The sequence below is a fragment of the Hemiscyllium ocellatum genome, chromosome 24 (genome assembly GCF_020745735.1).
Source record: "Hemiscyllium ocellatum isolate sHemOce1 chromosome 24, sHemOce1.pat.X.cur, whole genome shotgun sequence".
Classification (NCBI taxonomy): Eukaryota; Metazoa; Chordata; class Chondrichthyes; order Orectolobiformes; family Hemiscylliidae; genus Hemiscyllium; species Hemiscyllium ocellatum.
Genome location: NC_083424.1, coordinates 58,627,356 through 58,643,939, shown reverse-complemented (window position 1 = coordinate 58,643,939; position 16,584 = coordinate 58,627,356). Strand labels below are relative to the sequence as shown.

General features: G+C 43.5%; 1 protein-coding gene across 1 annotated transcript in view; it reads right to left on the bottom strand.

Annotated features, from left to right (window-relative positions):
- ess2 (ess-2 splicing factor homolog) overlaps nt 1–16,584 on the bottom strand; it is a 54,688-nt gene that overhangs the window by 18,925 nt on the left and 19,179 nt on the right. Inside the window, exons 2-7 of the mRNA XM_060843884.1 lie at nt 3,738–3,906; nt 3,449–3,547; nt 3,134–3,303; nt 2,505–2,622; nt 825–955; nt 262–364 (exon numbers count right to left, since the gene is read on the bottom strand). Coding sequence (XP_060699867.1) covers nt 262–364; nt 825–955; nt 2,505–2,622; nt 3,134–3,303; nt 3,449–3,547; nt 3,738–3,906 — 790 coding nt within the window. The remainder of the gene's footprint in view (nt 1–261; nt 365–824; nt 956–2,504; nt 2,623–3,133; nt 3,304–3,448; nt 3,548–3,737; nt 3,907–16,584) is intronic.

The following is a 16,584-nucleotide window of genomic DNA, read 5'->3' as shown; positions in this document are numbered from 1 at the left end:
GCAACTATACTCAATGCACTGACCAATAAAGACAAGCATACCAAATGACCTTTTCACTATCCCCCAACCTTCCTGTGATTCCACTTTCACTTGAACTTACACTCAAAGGTCGCCTTGTTCAGCAACACTCCCCAGGACCTTACCATTAAGGTGTATAATTGCCCTGATTTGCCTTTCCAAAATGCAGCACCTCACATTTATCTAGATTAAACACCACCTGCCATCCCCCTTCTGTGAAATTGGCAACATATTGGTTCTTACCTGGCGCCGGTGAAGGAGTCCGGACAAAACCATAGCCATTGACTTTGGGCGAATCCTGCGGGATAAGCTCCTTCCCATCAGGCCCTACTTTGCCCTGTTTAAACTTCAAAATAAAAGTAGTAACTGTCAGTCAGTGAACACACAGCCATAATAGGGATATCCTAGCTCAAGGAACTCCTAGAGTAAAAGAGACACTGCTCCATGTGACACTCACAGGCCTGCGTCATGGGCTGAGGGCGACACCGAAATTCAATAATCAGAGCCCAGGGAGCTCGCTGTGCTTGGGAGCCAGGAAAGGGATCCTGGGCTTGGAGCAGCACTAAGGCCTGTGATTTCTGTCCCTGAATCTCCAACCCATTTCTTTACAATTTATGCTTTACACAAGAATCAGAACTCAGGCAGCCAAGGGCTGAGGCACTGAGGACAATTGGAAGAGGGGGGAAAATGAAGGAGAAAGTTAGGAGTTGGGTGCAGGCACCTACTAGGGGTGGTAATTATGGTGAGTTACTGAAAAAGCGACATAGTGGAGGGGTCTAAAATTGAAGCAGGTTTGATTTATATACCTGTGCATTGAGAGCGGCTGCTTGCTGTAGCTGGGACTTGCTCAGGGCTCGACTGAATGGATCACCTTGGAAACGGGTATTTTTGTGAACTACCTCACGAGGTTTCTTGAAGAGCTCATCATCCTTCACTCCTGCAAAACAAACAAACTGCAGCAGTCAGCATGTGAGATGGGAAGCAGCTGGTGTCAGGGGGGAGCACAGGAAAAAGTGCTCAGTCCCATGGCTGCATGGGAGAAGGAATGTCTAGACTCCATCATGGGAATGCACGGCAGTGGAATCCAAGCTAAAACAAATCACAGGCAACTTTCCACCAGCTTTTCCAGGGCAATTAGGTGTGGCCAATAAATACTGGCCCAGCCAGTGAAGCCCATGTCCTGTGAAAGAAGAAAAGGCTGCAGTCAGATTGTCCAGCTCAGGACACTTTGCAGCTTTGTTATGTGGCAAATCTGATCATATTAGTCCACTGCTCAAACTGAGTGAATGAATGGAGCAGGTTTGGAAATTCACCCACCAGAGTCCACAAAGCACAGGATTTGTCTTTACAGAAACACAGCATGCAGCCTGGATAACAGACCTTGCCAAGTCTTCAGTACCCAATCACAAAAGTTGGAAGTTTCTTTCCACTTCGAGTGGTAGCACTCCTGTTATAGATCAGGTGATGCAGTAAGGCTGGGAAACAATGGAAATACTATACACCCATTTTGTTACACCACACCTTTTTATATTCATTTGTGAGAAGTGGGTTTTGCTGGTAAGACCAGTGTTTACTATAGATCCCTAATTACCTTTTAAAAGACAATGGTGAGTCATCTCATTGAGCTGTTGCAGTCCACATGGTGGTAGCTGTACCCATAGGGCTGTTGGGAGGGAGTTATAAATACATTCATGTGTGACAGTTCCAGTTCCAAGAACTGTTCTCCAACTGAGGTGGAAGGCTCATTTACGACAAGGAGTTAATCAAGACCATTGGACAACTGGTAACCACCCTCCTCTCCCCTCCCTACTGAACTGTATTCAAAGCCTGGCCCTATGATAATCAATGTCTCCTGTGTTCCTTAGTACTCCACCCCTCAGTAACACCAGTCTTCTCATTTCAGGGTGCCGTTCAGGTTTTATTCACACCCAACAACTGCAAGAAACTTCAAAATATACAATCTGCAAAACCACCTGAGGTGCAGTGAGGCAGGGCTGTTGGAAAATGATCACTAATGCACCAAGACCAGTCCCTTCTCACTTTCATTTTATATTGCCACTTTGCTTGGAAACAGCAATACTGTCAAACTGCATGTACTGAAGCATTCTGTCAGCGGGAAGGGGTTTCACTTTTCTTCCTTGACTTACACCTTTCTCCCTCCAAGTGTCTCGTCAAAGCTCTGTTGCTCCTATATTCTGTCAAGTCCCTGACCGCTCAGGATATTTTTCCTGACCAACATCAGTATTTTCTGCCTCTCCGTCAGTACCAACAATGACAATGGCATTGCTCCTCTGTCCAGTAACTATCAAATGACAAAATGTTCATCCAATCATACACCAATATTCAGTGTGACTCCCTCTCCATTCTGAGACTGTCCTATGACATCATTGCTAGACTGGTGGGCATCAGCACCCAGAGCAACTCAACAGGATAGCAACATCCACACTAGGCAGGATGAGTGAATGAGACATCAGTCTACATCTTACCTTCCGGGTAATACATCAGATCATTCTTGGCTTTATACTCCCAGGTGTCCACGCCTGCTTTTCCAGCTGTGATGGCATGGAACTTGGATGATGGCAGTGCCAGCATTTCTTCACGGTGCTGTAACGAGAAACCATGACACAGACATTCTTGGATAAGTGATAGACGAGAGACCGGTGTACAATCCCGCATGACACTGCAACACTTGGGGGCCAGGGGGTGGGTTGCCCATTTACATTGCAGGTAACCATGTAGCAAAAAGATGGTATCTCCCATAGCTGAGTTGCCTTCAGCTCCATCGCCACTGACAGATTCTAGGTACATATATTATTGGTATATCACAGGAGGCAGCCTGTTTAAAACCTTAAAAAGTCAGGCTTCTGCACAACTGAAGCAACGTGCCTTGCTGTGGGGGAAATCAAGATAAACTGAACCAACATCCCTCAGACAAGTGCGGAAGGCACAGTATTGGACACGGTGGTTTCTATTCACGAAAAGGCAACACCACTGGCCTGCAACTCCCATTTTACCACCTACTAATTTACCAGAGATCTTGTTGTCCACGTTGAGGTGTCCATAAGCTGAGCAAAGAGAATAGGGTACGCAATTAAAACAAGACAAGTGGTCATACCTGCTTTGATTTTTCCTCAGCATCATATAGCCACACATGTTTGATTCTGTTCCTCTCTTCAGCAATCTCGATGATCTGATTGAAGGAGGCATTGTCCTCACTAGTGCTTCTGCCCAGGAAAGCATCCAGGGTTGGAAGTTCTTTCTCTTCCTTCTTCCTGTCCTTCTCTCCTGGAAAGAAACAGAGCAATTCCTGTCACTCTAAGGTGGATATGGGCACTGAGCTTAGCACTTTAATGCACCATGATTCCTTTATGACCACTCAATAGGAAAGAACAGTTTCTAATTATTAAAGAGACATGCATAGGTTAACCACCTTCATCAGCACTTGGCATTCCATCTTGACAGGCTTTATTCCGGGATGATGGAGATCCTGCAACAACCTCGGGAGTTTCAAAAGTAGCAGGCGTGACATCTGCAAGAGATCAGAACAAAAACAGTGGAGTTTGATCTCCAGTGACACACTCACCATGCCCCCACCCCTGTGCAGTGTGAGAGCCATGTGCTCGTCCTGTGTGATAAAAGTGAAACACTGCATCTTTTAAAAAGGTCGTGGAGAAATATTTGTTACCACTGAGCCACAAACTGACAATATCTTCACTTACAAGCTGCAGGAGTTCCGGAGTTTGGTTTGCGCAGTGATGAACCATATTTTATGGTTATTTCACGCATCTTTTCCATGTCGCCATTCTCTTCAGCCTCCAAATACTCTCTCTGAGCACGTAACTTTTCCACATCAGGAAAAAAGTCTCGTTGGATAATTTCCTCCAAATTCTGGTGGATAAAGTGCAAGATTCAGTGGATATAGAACACAGACAACTGATAATGGAGTAAGTACAGAGATTGGGGATTGGATGCTAATTCACAAAGATCACAACCAAAAATTGGAATAATTTTGTTTGCCAAGTGCTTCTGAGATTTTCTCAGAATTGCAATTGAATTTCAGAGGTTTTTAAGCAGCTTTTTCCCCCCATTTTCATTAAAGCCTTTATTAGAAGATGCAGTCACAAAGTGACAATATCGCATATTTGTGTTGACATGTGAAGTATATAGACTGGCATTGAAGCAGTTTTAGAAGAATTTATCAATGCACTCAATTAGCAACATTCCATGAAAGTTAAAACCACAATAAATCAGGAAAGTTTCGATTTCTCAGACATCACAGATTTTGAACTGGCAGGGGGCAACAGTCTGATGTTAGACACAATGTTAGAAGCAGCTAATATGAGCTTCTATAAGCAAAATGCCATCACCCTAAACACTGATTCCATGGACTGGAGAGATCACAGTTGAATATTTGTATCTAACACAAACACTGCACTTCAAGTAATTCATAGTGAGCCCTTGGAGACCTGATAACATGTAAATGCAAATCTTCATGGAATAAAACTATTCAATAATAAGTAGCCCAATTGTTCATTAAAATAGCATCCATTATATTCCCCCTCTATCATAGTTCCTGACTCAAACAGCCTTAAGCTTGGGACTCCACATGGTTTTGCACAGAATTCATTAACTCAGTTTTCCTGGTTCCCATTTAGCTATCAGTCTTTTGTTGAACAGTTTAAAATCTTTTTTCCTGCTTCATCCTCTCACTATCACCTTGGCAGTCTCTGTCTCTCCTTTACAAAGGATCTTCATCCCTCAACATCTCTCCACCCATGACAGCCCTCTTTCCCCCACACTCGATGGCAGTCCTATCTCGGTAGTTCACCTCTCCCCATAAGATAGAGGAGCAGAATCAGATCATTCCGCCCAATGAGTTTGTTCCACCATCAGATCACAGCCAATAAGCTTCTCAACACCACTCACCTGCCTTTTCCCTGGAACCCTTGGTCGCCTTACCAATTAAGAAATTCAATGACTTGTCTTCCACAGCCTTCTGCAGCAATGAATTATATACCGCCTTCTTACTGAAGAAATTCCCCTTCATCTCAGTTCTGAAGGATCGTCCCTTCACTCTGAGGCTGTGCTTTTGGGACGTAGTCTCTACTAATTGTGGAAACATCTTCTCCATGTTGATTCTATCCAGGCTTTTCAGTATTCTGTAAGTTTCAATGAGACCTCCCCCACCCCATCCTTCTAAACTCTATCAAGTACAGATGAAAGTCCTCAGCTGCCCCTCATATGACAAGTCCTTTATCCTCTTTTGTAAATCTCCTCTTGAGATATTAAAGAGTTAATTTGCTCTGCTGACCTGTAGGAACCTGGATATCCCGAGGCCACGGTGGGATGCCTCTGACTTACTGGTAGATGGTAAGGAATTTACATTCCCATCTCTTGGCATTCGGAGCCATTTACATGGCCATGCTCTAGTTATTCAAAAGCCATTTACATAGTCATCTCCTACCATTTACATTTTTATCCCCTACACAGAAATCAATAAGAATATTACAGTTGGAGTTTTGACTACTCCCTGGAGTTAAAAATAAACGATTTTCAACAGATCTGACCACGAAGGGATGATTTACATTATATTGTTTCTGGAAATGTGGTCACTGTATTGTGTCGATTGACATGTGACTGTGAGGGAGTGGCTGGGGTTGACTTGTGGGCATTACTGACTGTGATGTAAAGATGTTGTATAGAGGAAGAACTGTTTCCTTTGTTCAGACAGCATGGTGTTAGGAGTTTTTCCAAAGTTGGTTCTGTACAGTTCTTATTAAAATGTTGCCTGTTTGCAGAAATTGGCATATTGCAGTTGCATCAAGTGTGTAAGAATCTCAGAAAAAATAATACAACACTCTTGACCCCCTCCTTCCTTTGATTCAGAGCCCAAATTGCTCACTATATTTCAATGCAGTCTGATGACAGCCTTATACAGCCTCAAAGTACATTTCTTCTCTTATATTCTAGCCCTTTGAAATGAATGCTAACATTGTACTTGCCTCCCTAACCGCCACTGAACCTATGTGTTAACCTTAATAGAATCTTAAACTAAGACTTCCAAGACCATTTGTGTTTCAGTTTTTCAAAGCCTTTTCCCCCCATTTAGAAAATAGTCTACACCTTAATTCCTGCCAAAATGCATAACGTCACATTTTCTCACATTGTATTCCATCTCCTTGCCTGTCCAAATCCTTCTGCAGCCTCCACATTTCCTTTACACTACCTGTCACCCCACCTACCTTTGTGTCATCTGCAAAGTTCGCAACAATGCCCTCAGTTCCTTTGTCTGTATCGTTAATGTAAAATGTGAATAGTTGTGGTCTCAACACTGACCCCTGCAGAACTCCACTATTCACTGCCTGCCGTCCTGAAAAAGACCCTTTTATCCTCACTCTTTGCATTCTGCCAGTTAGCCAATCTCTATCCATGGCAGTACCTAGCTCCTAACACCACGGGCTCTTACCTTATTTAGCAGCTATTCAAAAGCCTTCGGGGATCCAATAAATCACATCCATTGACTCTCCTTAGTCTAACTTTGGACTCTGATGGAACCTTTCCAAATTCTAATTAATGTTGAAAAGTTTATATCGATGTATCTACTAGGATGCAGTCAAGCAGGACTGGGGAATTGTTAGCCTCAGCTCTATCAGTTTTCTCAGTAACTATTCGATATGCAACTCAAACTGAACTCGTATTGGATCATGAACTATGACCTAAGAGATCTCATTAAAGACCTAATTCAGCATTGTTATAACTAAGTTTGTGTGCGCGTTAATGTAAAGCTATTAGGCAAACTAGAACAAGAAAGCAGTCTAACAGAAATGTCTTCTACACTCTCAAACTCATTGATTAAATCATTATGAAGATCCTTTCAGTTCACCTTCAGCACCCTCCTCTTCAGTCTTTGCTGATGGGTTTTACTTAAGAACACAAGAACTAGGAGCAGGAGTAAGCCACCTGGCCCCTCGAGCCTGCTCTACCATTCAGTAAGATCATGGCTGATCTTTTTGTGGCCTCGGTTCCACTTACCCACCCTCTCACCATAACCCTTAATTCCTTTACTGTTCAAAAAATTATCTTAGCTTTAAAAACATTCAATAAGGAACTCTCAATCACTTCCCTAGGCAGGGAATTCCACCGATACACAACCCTCTGGGTGAAGAAGTTCCTTCTCAATACAGTCCTAAATCTGCTCCCCCGAATTCTGAGGCTAATTTCTAATAGATCCCCCCTCATTTTGCCAAATACCAAACTTGTCCCAGTTTCACTTGCCAATGGAAACATCCTCTCTACTTTTATCTTATATTCCCTTCATAATTTTATATGTTTCTACTGGATCCACCTCATTTTTCTAAATTCCAATGAATATAATCCCACTCTACTCAATCTCTCCTCATAAGCCAACCCCCTCAAATCCGGAATCAACCCAGTGAACCTCATCTGCACGCTTTCTAGTGCCAGTACATCCTTTCTCAAGAAAGGAGACCAAAACTGCATGCAACATAACCTCCCTGCTTTTAAACTCAATCCCTGTAACAATGAAGGACAAAATTCCATTTGCCGCCTTAATTACCTGCTGCACCTGCAGACCAACCTTCTGAGAATGCACAAGGACACCCAGGTCCCTCTGCGAAGCAGCATGCTGCAATTTCATAGCACTCATGTAATACTCCTTTTTACTGTTAGTCCTACCAAAATGGACGACTTCACATTTATTAACATTGTACTCCATCTGCCAGATCTTTGCTCACTCACTTAAACTGTGTCCTTTTTCAAAGTTTCACAGTCCTCTGCACACTTTGCTCTACCATTCATTTTGACACACTACACGTAGTTCCCAACTCAAAATCAGATATGCAAATTTTGAATACTTGCGGTCCCAACACTGATTCCTAAGTACACCACTAGGCACTGATTGTCAACCAGAAAAGCACTCACTTAATTCCCACTGCTTCCTGTTGGTTATCCTCTATCCATGCTAATACATTGCCTGTAACACCTTGCATCTTTTATCTTATGCAGCAGCCTTTTGTGTGGCACCTTGTTGAATGCCTTTTGGAAATCTAGATATGACAACGGGTTCACTGTGTTCGTACTGTCTTCATTGAATGTCAGTAGATTAGTTAAGCATGAGCTGTCCTTCATGAACCCATGTTGCGCCTGTCTAATGGGACAATTTCTATGCAGACGCCTTGCTATTTCTTCGTTGATAATACAGTCAAGCATTTTCCCCACTGCAGAAGTTAAGGTAATGGGTCGATACTTCCCAGCTTTTGTCTACCTCTCTTTTTGAACAGTGGCATCACATTTGCTATTTTCCAAACTGCTGGAACTGCCACAGAGTCCAGTGAATTTTGTAAAATCACCACAAGTGCATTTGCTATTTCTCCTGCCAACACTTTTAGCACCCTAGGATGCATTCCATCGCAGCAAGGTTTGTCTATCCTTAGCTCCATTAGCTTGCCCAACACTACCTCTTTCATAATAAAGATTGTTTCCAGGTCCTCACCTATTTCTGTCCTAGTCAATGACTGGCATGTTATTCATGTCCTCCACTGTGAAGACTGCCACAAAATACCTGTTTAATGCCTCAGCCATTTCCTCAGATTCCATAACTAAATTCTTCTTCTCAGACTCTAAACGACCAATATTTACTTTCGCACCTCTTTTTGTTTTATGTCATTATAGAAACCTTTGCTATCTGCCTTTATATTCAGAGCTAGTTTATTCTCATAATCTATCTTACTTTTCTTTATATTTCTTTTTGTGGCTTTCTGTTCACGTTTAATCTTCTAGTTTCCCACTGATCTTGGCCACTTTGTATGTCTTCTCTTCCAATTTGATAGCCTCCCTTATTTCCTTAGATACCCGTGGCAGACTATCCTTTTCCTACAGTCCATCTTTTTCACTTGTATATATTTTTGATGAGCACTTTGAAAATTGCTTTGTAAGTCCTCCACTGTTTATCAACCATGACACCATAAAAGTCTTTGCTTCCAGTTTACTCCCTGTCATCCTGTTGTTTAAGCACAGGACCCAGGTGTTGGATTTTATCTTCACACTCTCCATCTGTATTCTAAATCCAACCATACTGTGGTCACTCCTTCCAAGAGGATCCCTAACTATGATATCATTAATTATTCCTGCCTCATTACACAGGATCCGACCGAGGATAGCTCGCTCCCTTGTCAGTTCCATTACATTGTTTTCTTGAACACTATCACAGATACATTCAATGAACTCCTCCTCAAGGCTACCCTGACCGACCTGGTTCAAACATAACATGCGTAGCTTAAAATCCCCCATGTTAATTGTTGTACATTTTTATCGACCTTAGTTATTTTGTTGTTTATTGCCCATCCAATGTGATATTATTATTTGGTAGCCTACAAACTGCACCTATCAGTGACTTTTTCTTCTTAGAATTTCTCATTTCCACCCAAATGGATTCAACCTCATTCACCATAGAACTTGATTAGATTAGATTTCCTACAGTGTGGAAAAAAGTCCTTCAGCCCAACAAGTCCACACCTACCCTCCGCAGAGTAACCCATCCCCCTCTGACTAATGCACCGAACAATTATGGACAATTTAGCATAGCCAATTCACCTGACCTGCACATCTTTGGAATGGGAGAGGAAACCAGAGTACCCAGAGGAAACCCATGCAGACACAGGGAGAATGTGCAAACTCCACACAGACAGTCGCCCGAGGCTGGAATCGAACCTGGGACCCTGGTGCTGTGCGGCAGCAATGCTAACCACTGAGCCACTGTGCCAAACTTCTGTCACCTCTGACCACCGCCCTGATGTCATCCTTGACTATCAGAGCTACACCACCTCCTTTACCTCCCCGTCTGGCCTTCCAAATAGTCTGCTATCTCTGGATACTTAATTCCCAGTCATGACCATCCTGCAACCATGTCTCTGCAATGACTAATAAATCATATTAATTCGCAATGATTTGTGCCATTAACTCAGTTCTACACTTTTCTGCTCAGTGTTTTTTTTCTCTTACTGTGACCACCAAGAAGGGTGGGTGGGCAGGTAGGCGATGCAGGAGTCTCCTATCGCTATTCCCCTCCAAAACAAGTGCACTGTTATCCATATCCATGGGGGATGGTCGCTCTGGAGAAAGCAGCAGGCAAGTCAGTGGCACCAAAATTGATTCTGTTGTACAGCAGGAAGGGTCAAAGTGTAGGCTAGTGGTAGCAGACACTATAGTCAGTGGTACAGATAGGCCTTTCTAGATGGAGAATGGGTAAAAATTGTGGCTGTTTGAGCGGCTCCATTTTGGATGTATTTTCAGTGTTGAAGCTGATTTCCTCAAATTCTAGAAGCATTAATTACTGCTTTATAAGCTGTTGTTTTGTTTTGGAACTTTGAAAAAAAAGATCAAAACACTGGCACTTTAAACAAGGAGAAAGAGACAAAGCAGTGTCCATGTGGGAGGTGCAAAATAGAGAAATAAACCTGCACAGCTGCCTGACCCAGCAGTAAACTAACCTGCACAGCTGCCTGACCCAGCTGTAAACCAACCTGCACAGCTGCCTGACCCAGCAGTAAACCAACCTGCACAGCTGCCTGACCCAGCAGTAAACCAACCTGCACAGCTGCCTGACCCAGCAGTAAACCAACCTGCACAGCTGCCCGACCCAGCAGTAAACCAACCTGCACAGCTGCCTGACCCAGCAGTAAACCAACCTGCACAGCTGCCCGACCCAGCAGTAAACCGACCTGCATAGCCGCCTGACCCAGCAGTAAACCGACCTGCACAGCTGCCTGACCCAGCAGTAAACCGACCTGCACACTGCCTGACCCAGCAGTAAACCGACCTGCATAGCCGCCTGACCCAGCACTAAACCAACCTGCACAGCTGCCTGACCCAGCAGTAAACCAACCTGCACAGCTGCCTGACCCAGCAGTAAACCAACCTGCACAGCTGCCTGACCCAGCAGTAAACCAACCTGCACAGCTGCCCGACCCAGCAGTAAACCGACCTGCACAGCTGCCTGACCCAGCAGTAAACCGACCTGCACAGCTGCCCGACCCAGCAGTAAACCGACCTGCACAGCTGCCTGCCTCTGCTGTTTGGTTTCAAGTATCTCTGGACACTGGAGTTGGTCTAAGAAAAATAAACAAACAGTGAAATTTATAGCTGACATTGGAGAAACCCAGTGAGGGAGCTCAAAGCAGGGGAGTAGTTAAGTGGTCAGTTTTAAAGAACAACCTTACATTTTTTTGGAAATCCACAAGACTGAGCTACAGGGAAGAGGCTGAACAGGCTGGTGCTATTTTCCCTGGATCGTCAGAGGTTGAGGGGGTGACCTTATAGAGATTTACAAAATTATGAGGAGCATGGATAGGGTAAATAGGAATGTCTTTTCCCTGGGGTTGGGGAGTCCAGAACTAGAGGGCATAGGTTTAGGGCGAGACAGGAAAGATATAAAAGAGACCTACGGGGCAACTTTTTCATGCAGAGGATGGTATGTGTTTGGAATGAGCTGCCAGAGGAAGTGGTGGAGGCTGGTACATTTAAGAGGCATTTGGATGGGTATATGAATAGGAAGGGTTTGGAGGGATTTGGGCCGGGTGCTGGTAGGTGGGACTAGGTTGGGTTGGGATATCTGGTTGGCATGGACGGGTTGGATCGAAGGGTCTGTTTTCATGCAGTACATCTTTAAGACTCTATGAGTAGAGTGGATTATCTTTTGATTATATATTTGTCTTGAGATCTGTCTCTGGATTAAAATTTTAAAATATAAAACTTGGGTATTATGTTAGCCTGGAGCAGTGTTTTTACAGCAATAAGATTGGGCCATTTTCTGGGTCTGTAGATTGATAAAGTGCAAAATGGCCTTCAGCAGAATGATATGCTCTTCCTGTCGGATGTGGGAGATTAGGGAGAGTTCTATGTTACTGATGATAATATCTGCAGGAAATATGCTTGGTTGCGAACTCTATTGGATCGCATGGATGGGGTGGAGCAGCAATTAGAGGAGTGAGGAATTTACAGGAACAGGGGTGTGATGGTTGGCAGTTGCAGGAAGGTAGAAAAACCGCAGGTACAATCAGGTAGATGGGTTACCCTCAGGAAAAGTTGATGAGGAAGGCAAATAGTGCAGGGGTCTCCTGTGGCTATCCCCATTTCAAACAAGTTTTGGACTCTCAGGCACTGACAGCCAGGTTTCTGGTATCGAGGATGGCTCTAATGTAATGAGGGGTGCATCAGGTTCCAAGGAATCAATTAGGATACAGGACTCTCTAGACAGACGCAGAATGGTGTATTGCCTCCCTGGTGCCAGGATCAAGGATATCACAGGCAGGTGCAGAATATTCTCAAAGGGGAGAGGGACCAACAGGAGGTTGATGTACACATTGGAACTAATAACACAGGAAGAAAAAAGGACAAGGTTCTGAAGAAAGAATTTAGGACATTAGGCAGGAATTTAAAAATGAGGTCTTCGAGGGTAATAATATTTGGATTACTCCCAGTGCCACGAACTAGTGAAGGTATCAATAGGAGGATAGAGCTGATGAATGTATGGCTGAAGATTTGGAGAAGGATTCATCTTTTTTAGATCATTGGAATCTCTTCTGGGGTAGAAGTGACCTGTATAAGAAAGATGGATTGCATCTGAATTGGATGAAGACTAATATGCTGGCAGGGAGATTTGCGAGCGCTACTCGGGAGGATTTAAACTTGTACGATGAGTAGGACCCAGAGAGCTAGCTAGGAAAGAGACCAGTCTGAGACTGATACAGCTGGGAAAAGAAGCAATTCAAACATTCTTTGCTTTGTTCCTGCCTGTCCTGAATGGGGGAGGACTGAAATTAAACAGCATTTATTTCAATACAAGAGGTCTAACAGGTAAGGGAGATGAACTCAAGGCATTGTTGGGAACATGGGACTGAGATATCACAGCAATTGCAGAGACGTGGCTCAGGAATGGACAGGACTGCAGCTCAATGTTCCAGGGTATAGATGCCATTGGAAGGGAAGAAAAGTGAGGGAAAACAAGACAGGAGGGGAAGTGGCACTTTTGATTAGAAATAACATTATAGTTATACTTAGGGAGGATACGTGCAGGGAAGTTGTTTGGGTGGAATTGAGAAATAAGAAAAGGATGATCATCTTATTGGGATTGTACTATGGATCCCCGCTCATCCCCTACAGAAGTCAGTGGGAAATTGAGAAACAAATTTGTAACTGAGATCTCAGTTACCTGTAAGAATAATAGGGTGGTTACGGTAGGGGTTTTTAATTTCCCAAAAGTAGACTGGCACTGCCATAGTGTTAAGGGCTTGGATGGAGAGAAGCTTGTTAACTGTGTACAAGAAAAGTTTCTGATTCAGTATGTGAATGTACATTCTCCATTTTTGGATCATTGGAATCGCTTCTGTGGTAGAAGGACAGATTGCGCCTGAATTGGAAGGAGACAACTGGCAAGGAGATTTGCTAAAGCCATAAACTTGACCTCCTTTTGGGAAATACGGTCAGGCAGGTGACTGAGGTCTCTGTGGGGCACACTTTGGGACCAGTGTCTATAATACTATTCATTTTAAAACAGCCATGGAAAAGGAAAGACCGGATCCAAAAGTTAAAGTTCTAAATTGGAGGAATGCCAATTTTGATGGTATTAGACAAAAACATTCAAAGGTTGACTTGGGGGTGGGGGAGGGGAGGGGTGGTGTTCTCAGGTAAAGGGACAACTGGAAAACTTGGAAGCCTTCAAAAATGAAAGTATGAGAGTCCAGAGACAGTATATTCTTGTTAGGGTAATGGGCAAGGTTGCTAGGTGCTGGGAATGCTAGGTGATGAGGGAAATTGAGGTTTTGGTCAAGAAGGCAGCATATGTCAGGTACAGACAGCAGAGATCCAGTGAACCCTGAGAAAAATACAAAGGCAGTAGAAGTATATGTAAGAGGGAAATCAGGACTGCAAGAAGAGGACATAAGATAGCTATGTCAAATAGAGTCGAAAGGAATTCTAGAAATACCTGAAAGACAAAAGAGTAACTAATGAGAGAAAAGGACCCCTTAAAGATCACAAGGCCACCCATGTGTGGAACTGCAATGAATGGAGGAGTATTTTGCATCAGTGTTGCTGTGGACAAGGATGTGTCAGATAAAGAGCATGAGGAAATAAATAGCAACATTTTGAAGAAAGTCCATATTACAAAGGTGGTGGTGTTGGATGTCTTAAAATGCATAAAGTTGGATAATTCCCTAGGACCTGATCAAATATACCCTAAAACTCTATGAGAAGCTAGGGAGTTAATCGCTGGGCCCTTTGCTGCGATATTTGATTCATCAATAGTCACAGATGAGGTGCCGGAAGACTAGAGGTTGGCTAACATGGTGTCATGATTTAAGAAAGATGCTAAGCAAAGTCAAGGAAACTATAGACCAGTGAGCCTGACATCAGTGGAGGGCAAGTTCTTGGAGGGAATCCCGAGGGACAGTATTTATATATATTTGGAAAAGAAAGGACTGATTAGGGATAGTCAACATGGCTTTGTGCACAGGAAATCATGTGTCACAAATTTGATTGAGGTTTTTTTGAAGAAGTAACAAAGAGGATTGATGAGGGCAGAGCAATTGATATGATCTATATAGACTTCATTAATGTATTTGACAAGGTTCCTTATGGTGGACTGGTTAGTAAGGTTAGTTCACATGGATTACAAGGAGAACTAGCCATTTGGATATAGAACTGGCTTGAAGGTAGTGGAAGATTGCTTTTCAGATTAGAGGCCTGTGACCAGCAGTATGCCACAAGAATCGGTGCTAAGTCCACTGCTTTTTGTCATTTATGCAAATGACTTGAATGTGCACATAGTAGGTATAGTTAATAAGTTTGCAGATGACACCAATATTGGAGGTGTAGGGGACAGCGACGAAAGTTACCGCAGAGTACAATGGAATCTTGATCAGACTCAGTTTAATTTAGATAAATGTGAGGTGCTACATTTTGGAAAGAAAAAATCAGGGCTGGTGTTGTACACTTAATGGTAAAGTCCTATGGAGTGTTGCTAAACAAAGAGACCTTGGAGTGCGGGTTCATAGCTCCTTGAAAGTGGAGTCGCAGGTAGATAGGATAGTGAAGGTGGTGTTTGGTATGCTTTCCTTTATTGGTCAGAGAATTAAGTATAGGAGTTGGGAGGTCATGTTGTGGCTGTACAGGACATTGGTTAGGCCACTTTTGGTGGATGATACTGCATGTTACAGCTGTACCAAGAGTACATCTTGGAATGCTTATCCAGCGGGGATAGAAATTAGGAAAAAGAAAGGTGGGAGCACTATGATGGAGTTATACCATAGACCTCCCAATAACCAGTGGGAACTAGAGGAACAGATATGTAGTCAGATCGTGGAAATATATAAAACAACAGAGTGTGGGAAATCATGTTTTACAAACTTGATTGACGCTTTTGAAGAAGTAACAAAGAGGATTGATGAGGGCAGAGCAGTGGACATGATCTTTATGGACTTCAGTAAGGCATTCGACAAGGTTCCCCATGGGAGACTGGTTAGTAAGGTTAGATCTCATGGAATACACGGAGAACTAGCCATTTGGGGTACAGAACTGGCTCAAAGGTAGAAGACAGAGGGTGGTGGTGGAGGGTTGCTTTTCAGACTGGAGGCCTATGACCAGTGGAGTACCACAACAACTGGTGCTGGTAAATGATTTCGATATGAACATAGAAGGTATAGTTGATAAGTTTGCAGATGACACCAGGTGTAGGGGACAGCAAAGAAGGTTACCTCAGAATAGAGTGAGATCTTGATCAGATGGGCCAATGGGCTGAGGAGTAGCAGACGAGTTTAATTTAGATAAATGCGAGGTGCTGCATTTTGGAAAAGCAAATCAGACCAGAACTTTTACACTTAATGGCAAAGTCTGAGGGAGTGTTGCTGAACAAAGACCTTGGAGTGCAGGCTCGTAGTTCCTTGAAAGTAGAGGGTGCAGGTAGATAGGGTAGTGAAGGTGGCATTTCGTATGCTTTCCTTTCTTAGTCAGAGCATTGTGTATAGGAGTTGGGAGGTCATGTTGCAGCTTTACAAGACATTGGCTAGGCCACTGTTGGAATATTGTGTGCAATTTGGTCTCCTTCCTTTTGGAAGGATGTTGTGAAACCTGAAAGGGTTCAGACAAGATTCACAAGGATGTTGCCAGGGTTGGAGGGTTTGAGCTAGAGGGAGAGGCTGAATAGGCTGGGGCTGCTTTCCCTGGACCATCTACAATGCTAACTCCTTATAGGAAGTTTATAAAATCGTTAGGGGCATGGATAGGATAAATAGGCAAAGTCTTTTCACTGGGGTGGAGGTGGGGGGAGGGGGGGGGTGGGTGGTGTCCAGAACTAGAGGGCATAGGTTTAGGGTGAGAGGGGAAAGATATAAAAGGGACCTAAGGGGCAATGTTTTCACGCAGAGGGTGGTGTGTGTATGGAATGAGCTGCAAGAGAAAGTGTGGAGGCTGGTACAATGGCAGGGTATATGAATAGGAAGGGTTTTGAGGGATATGGGCTAAAAACTGGCAAATGGGACTAAATTAGATTGG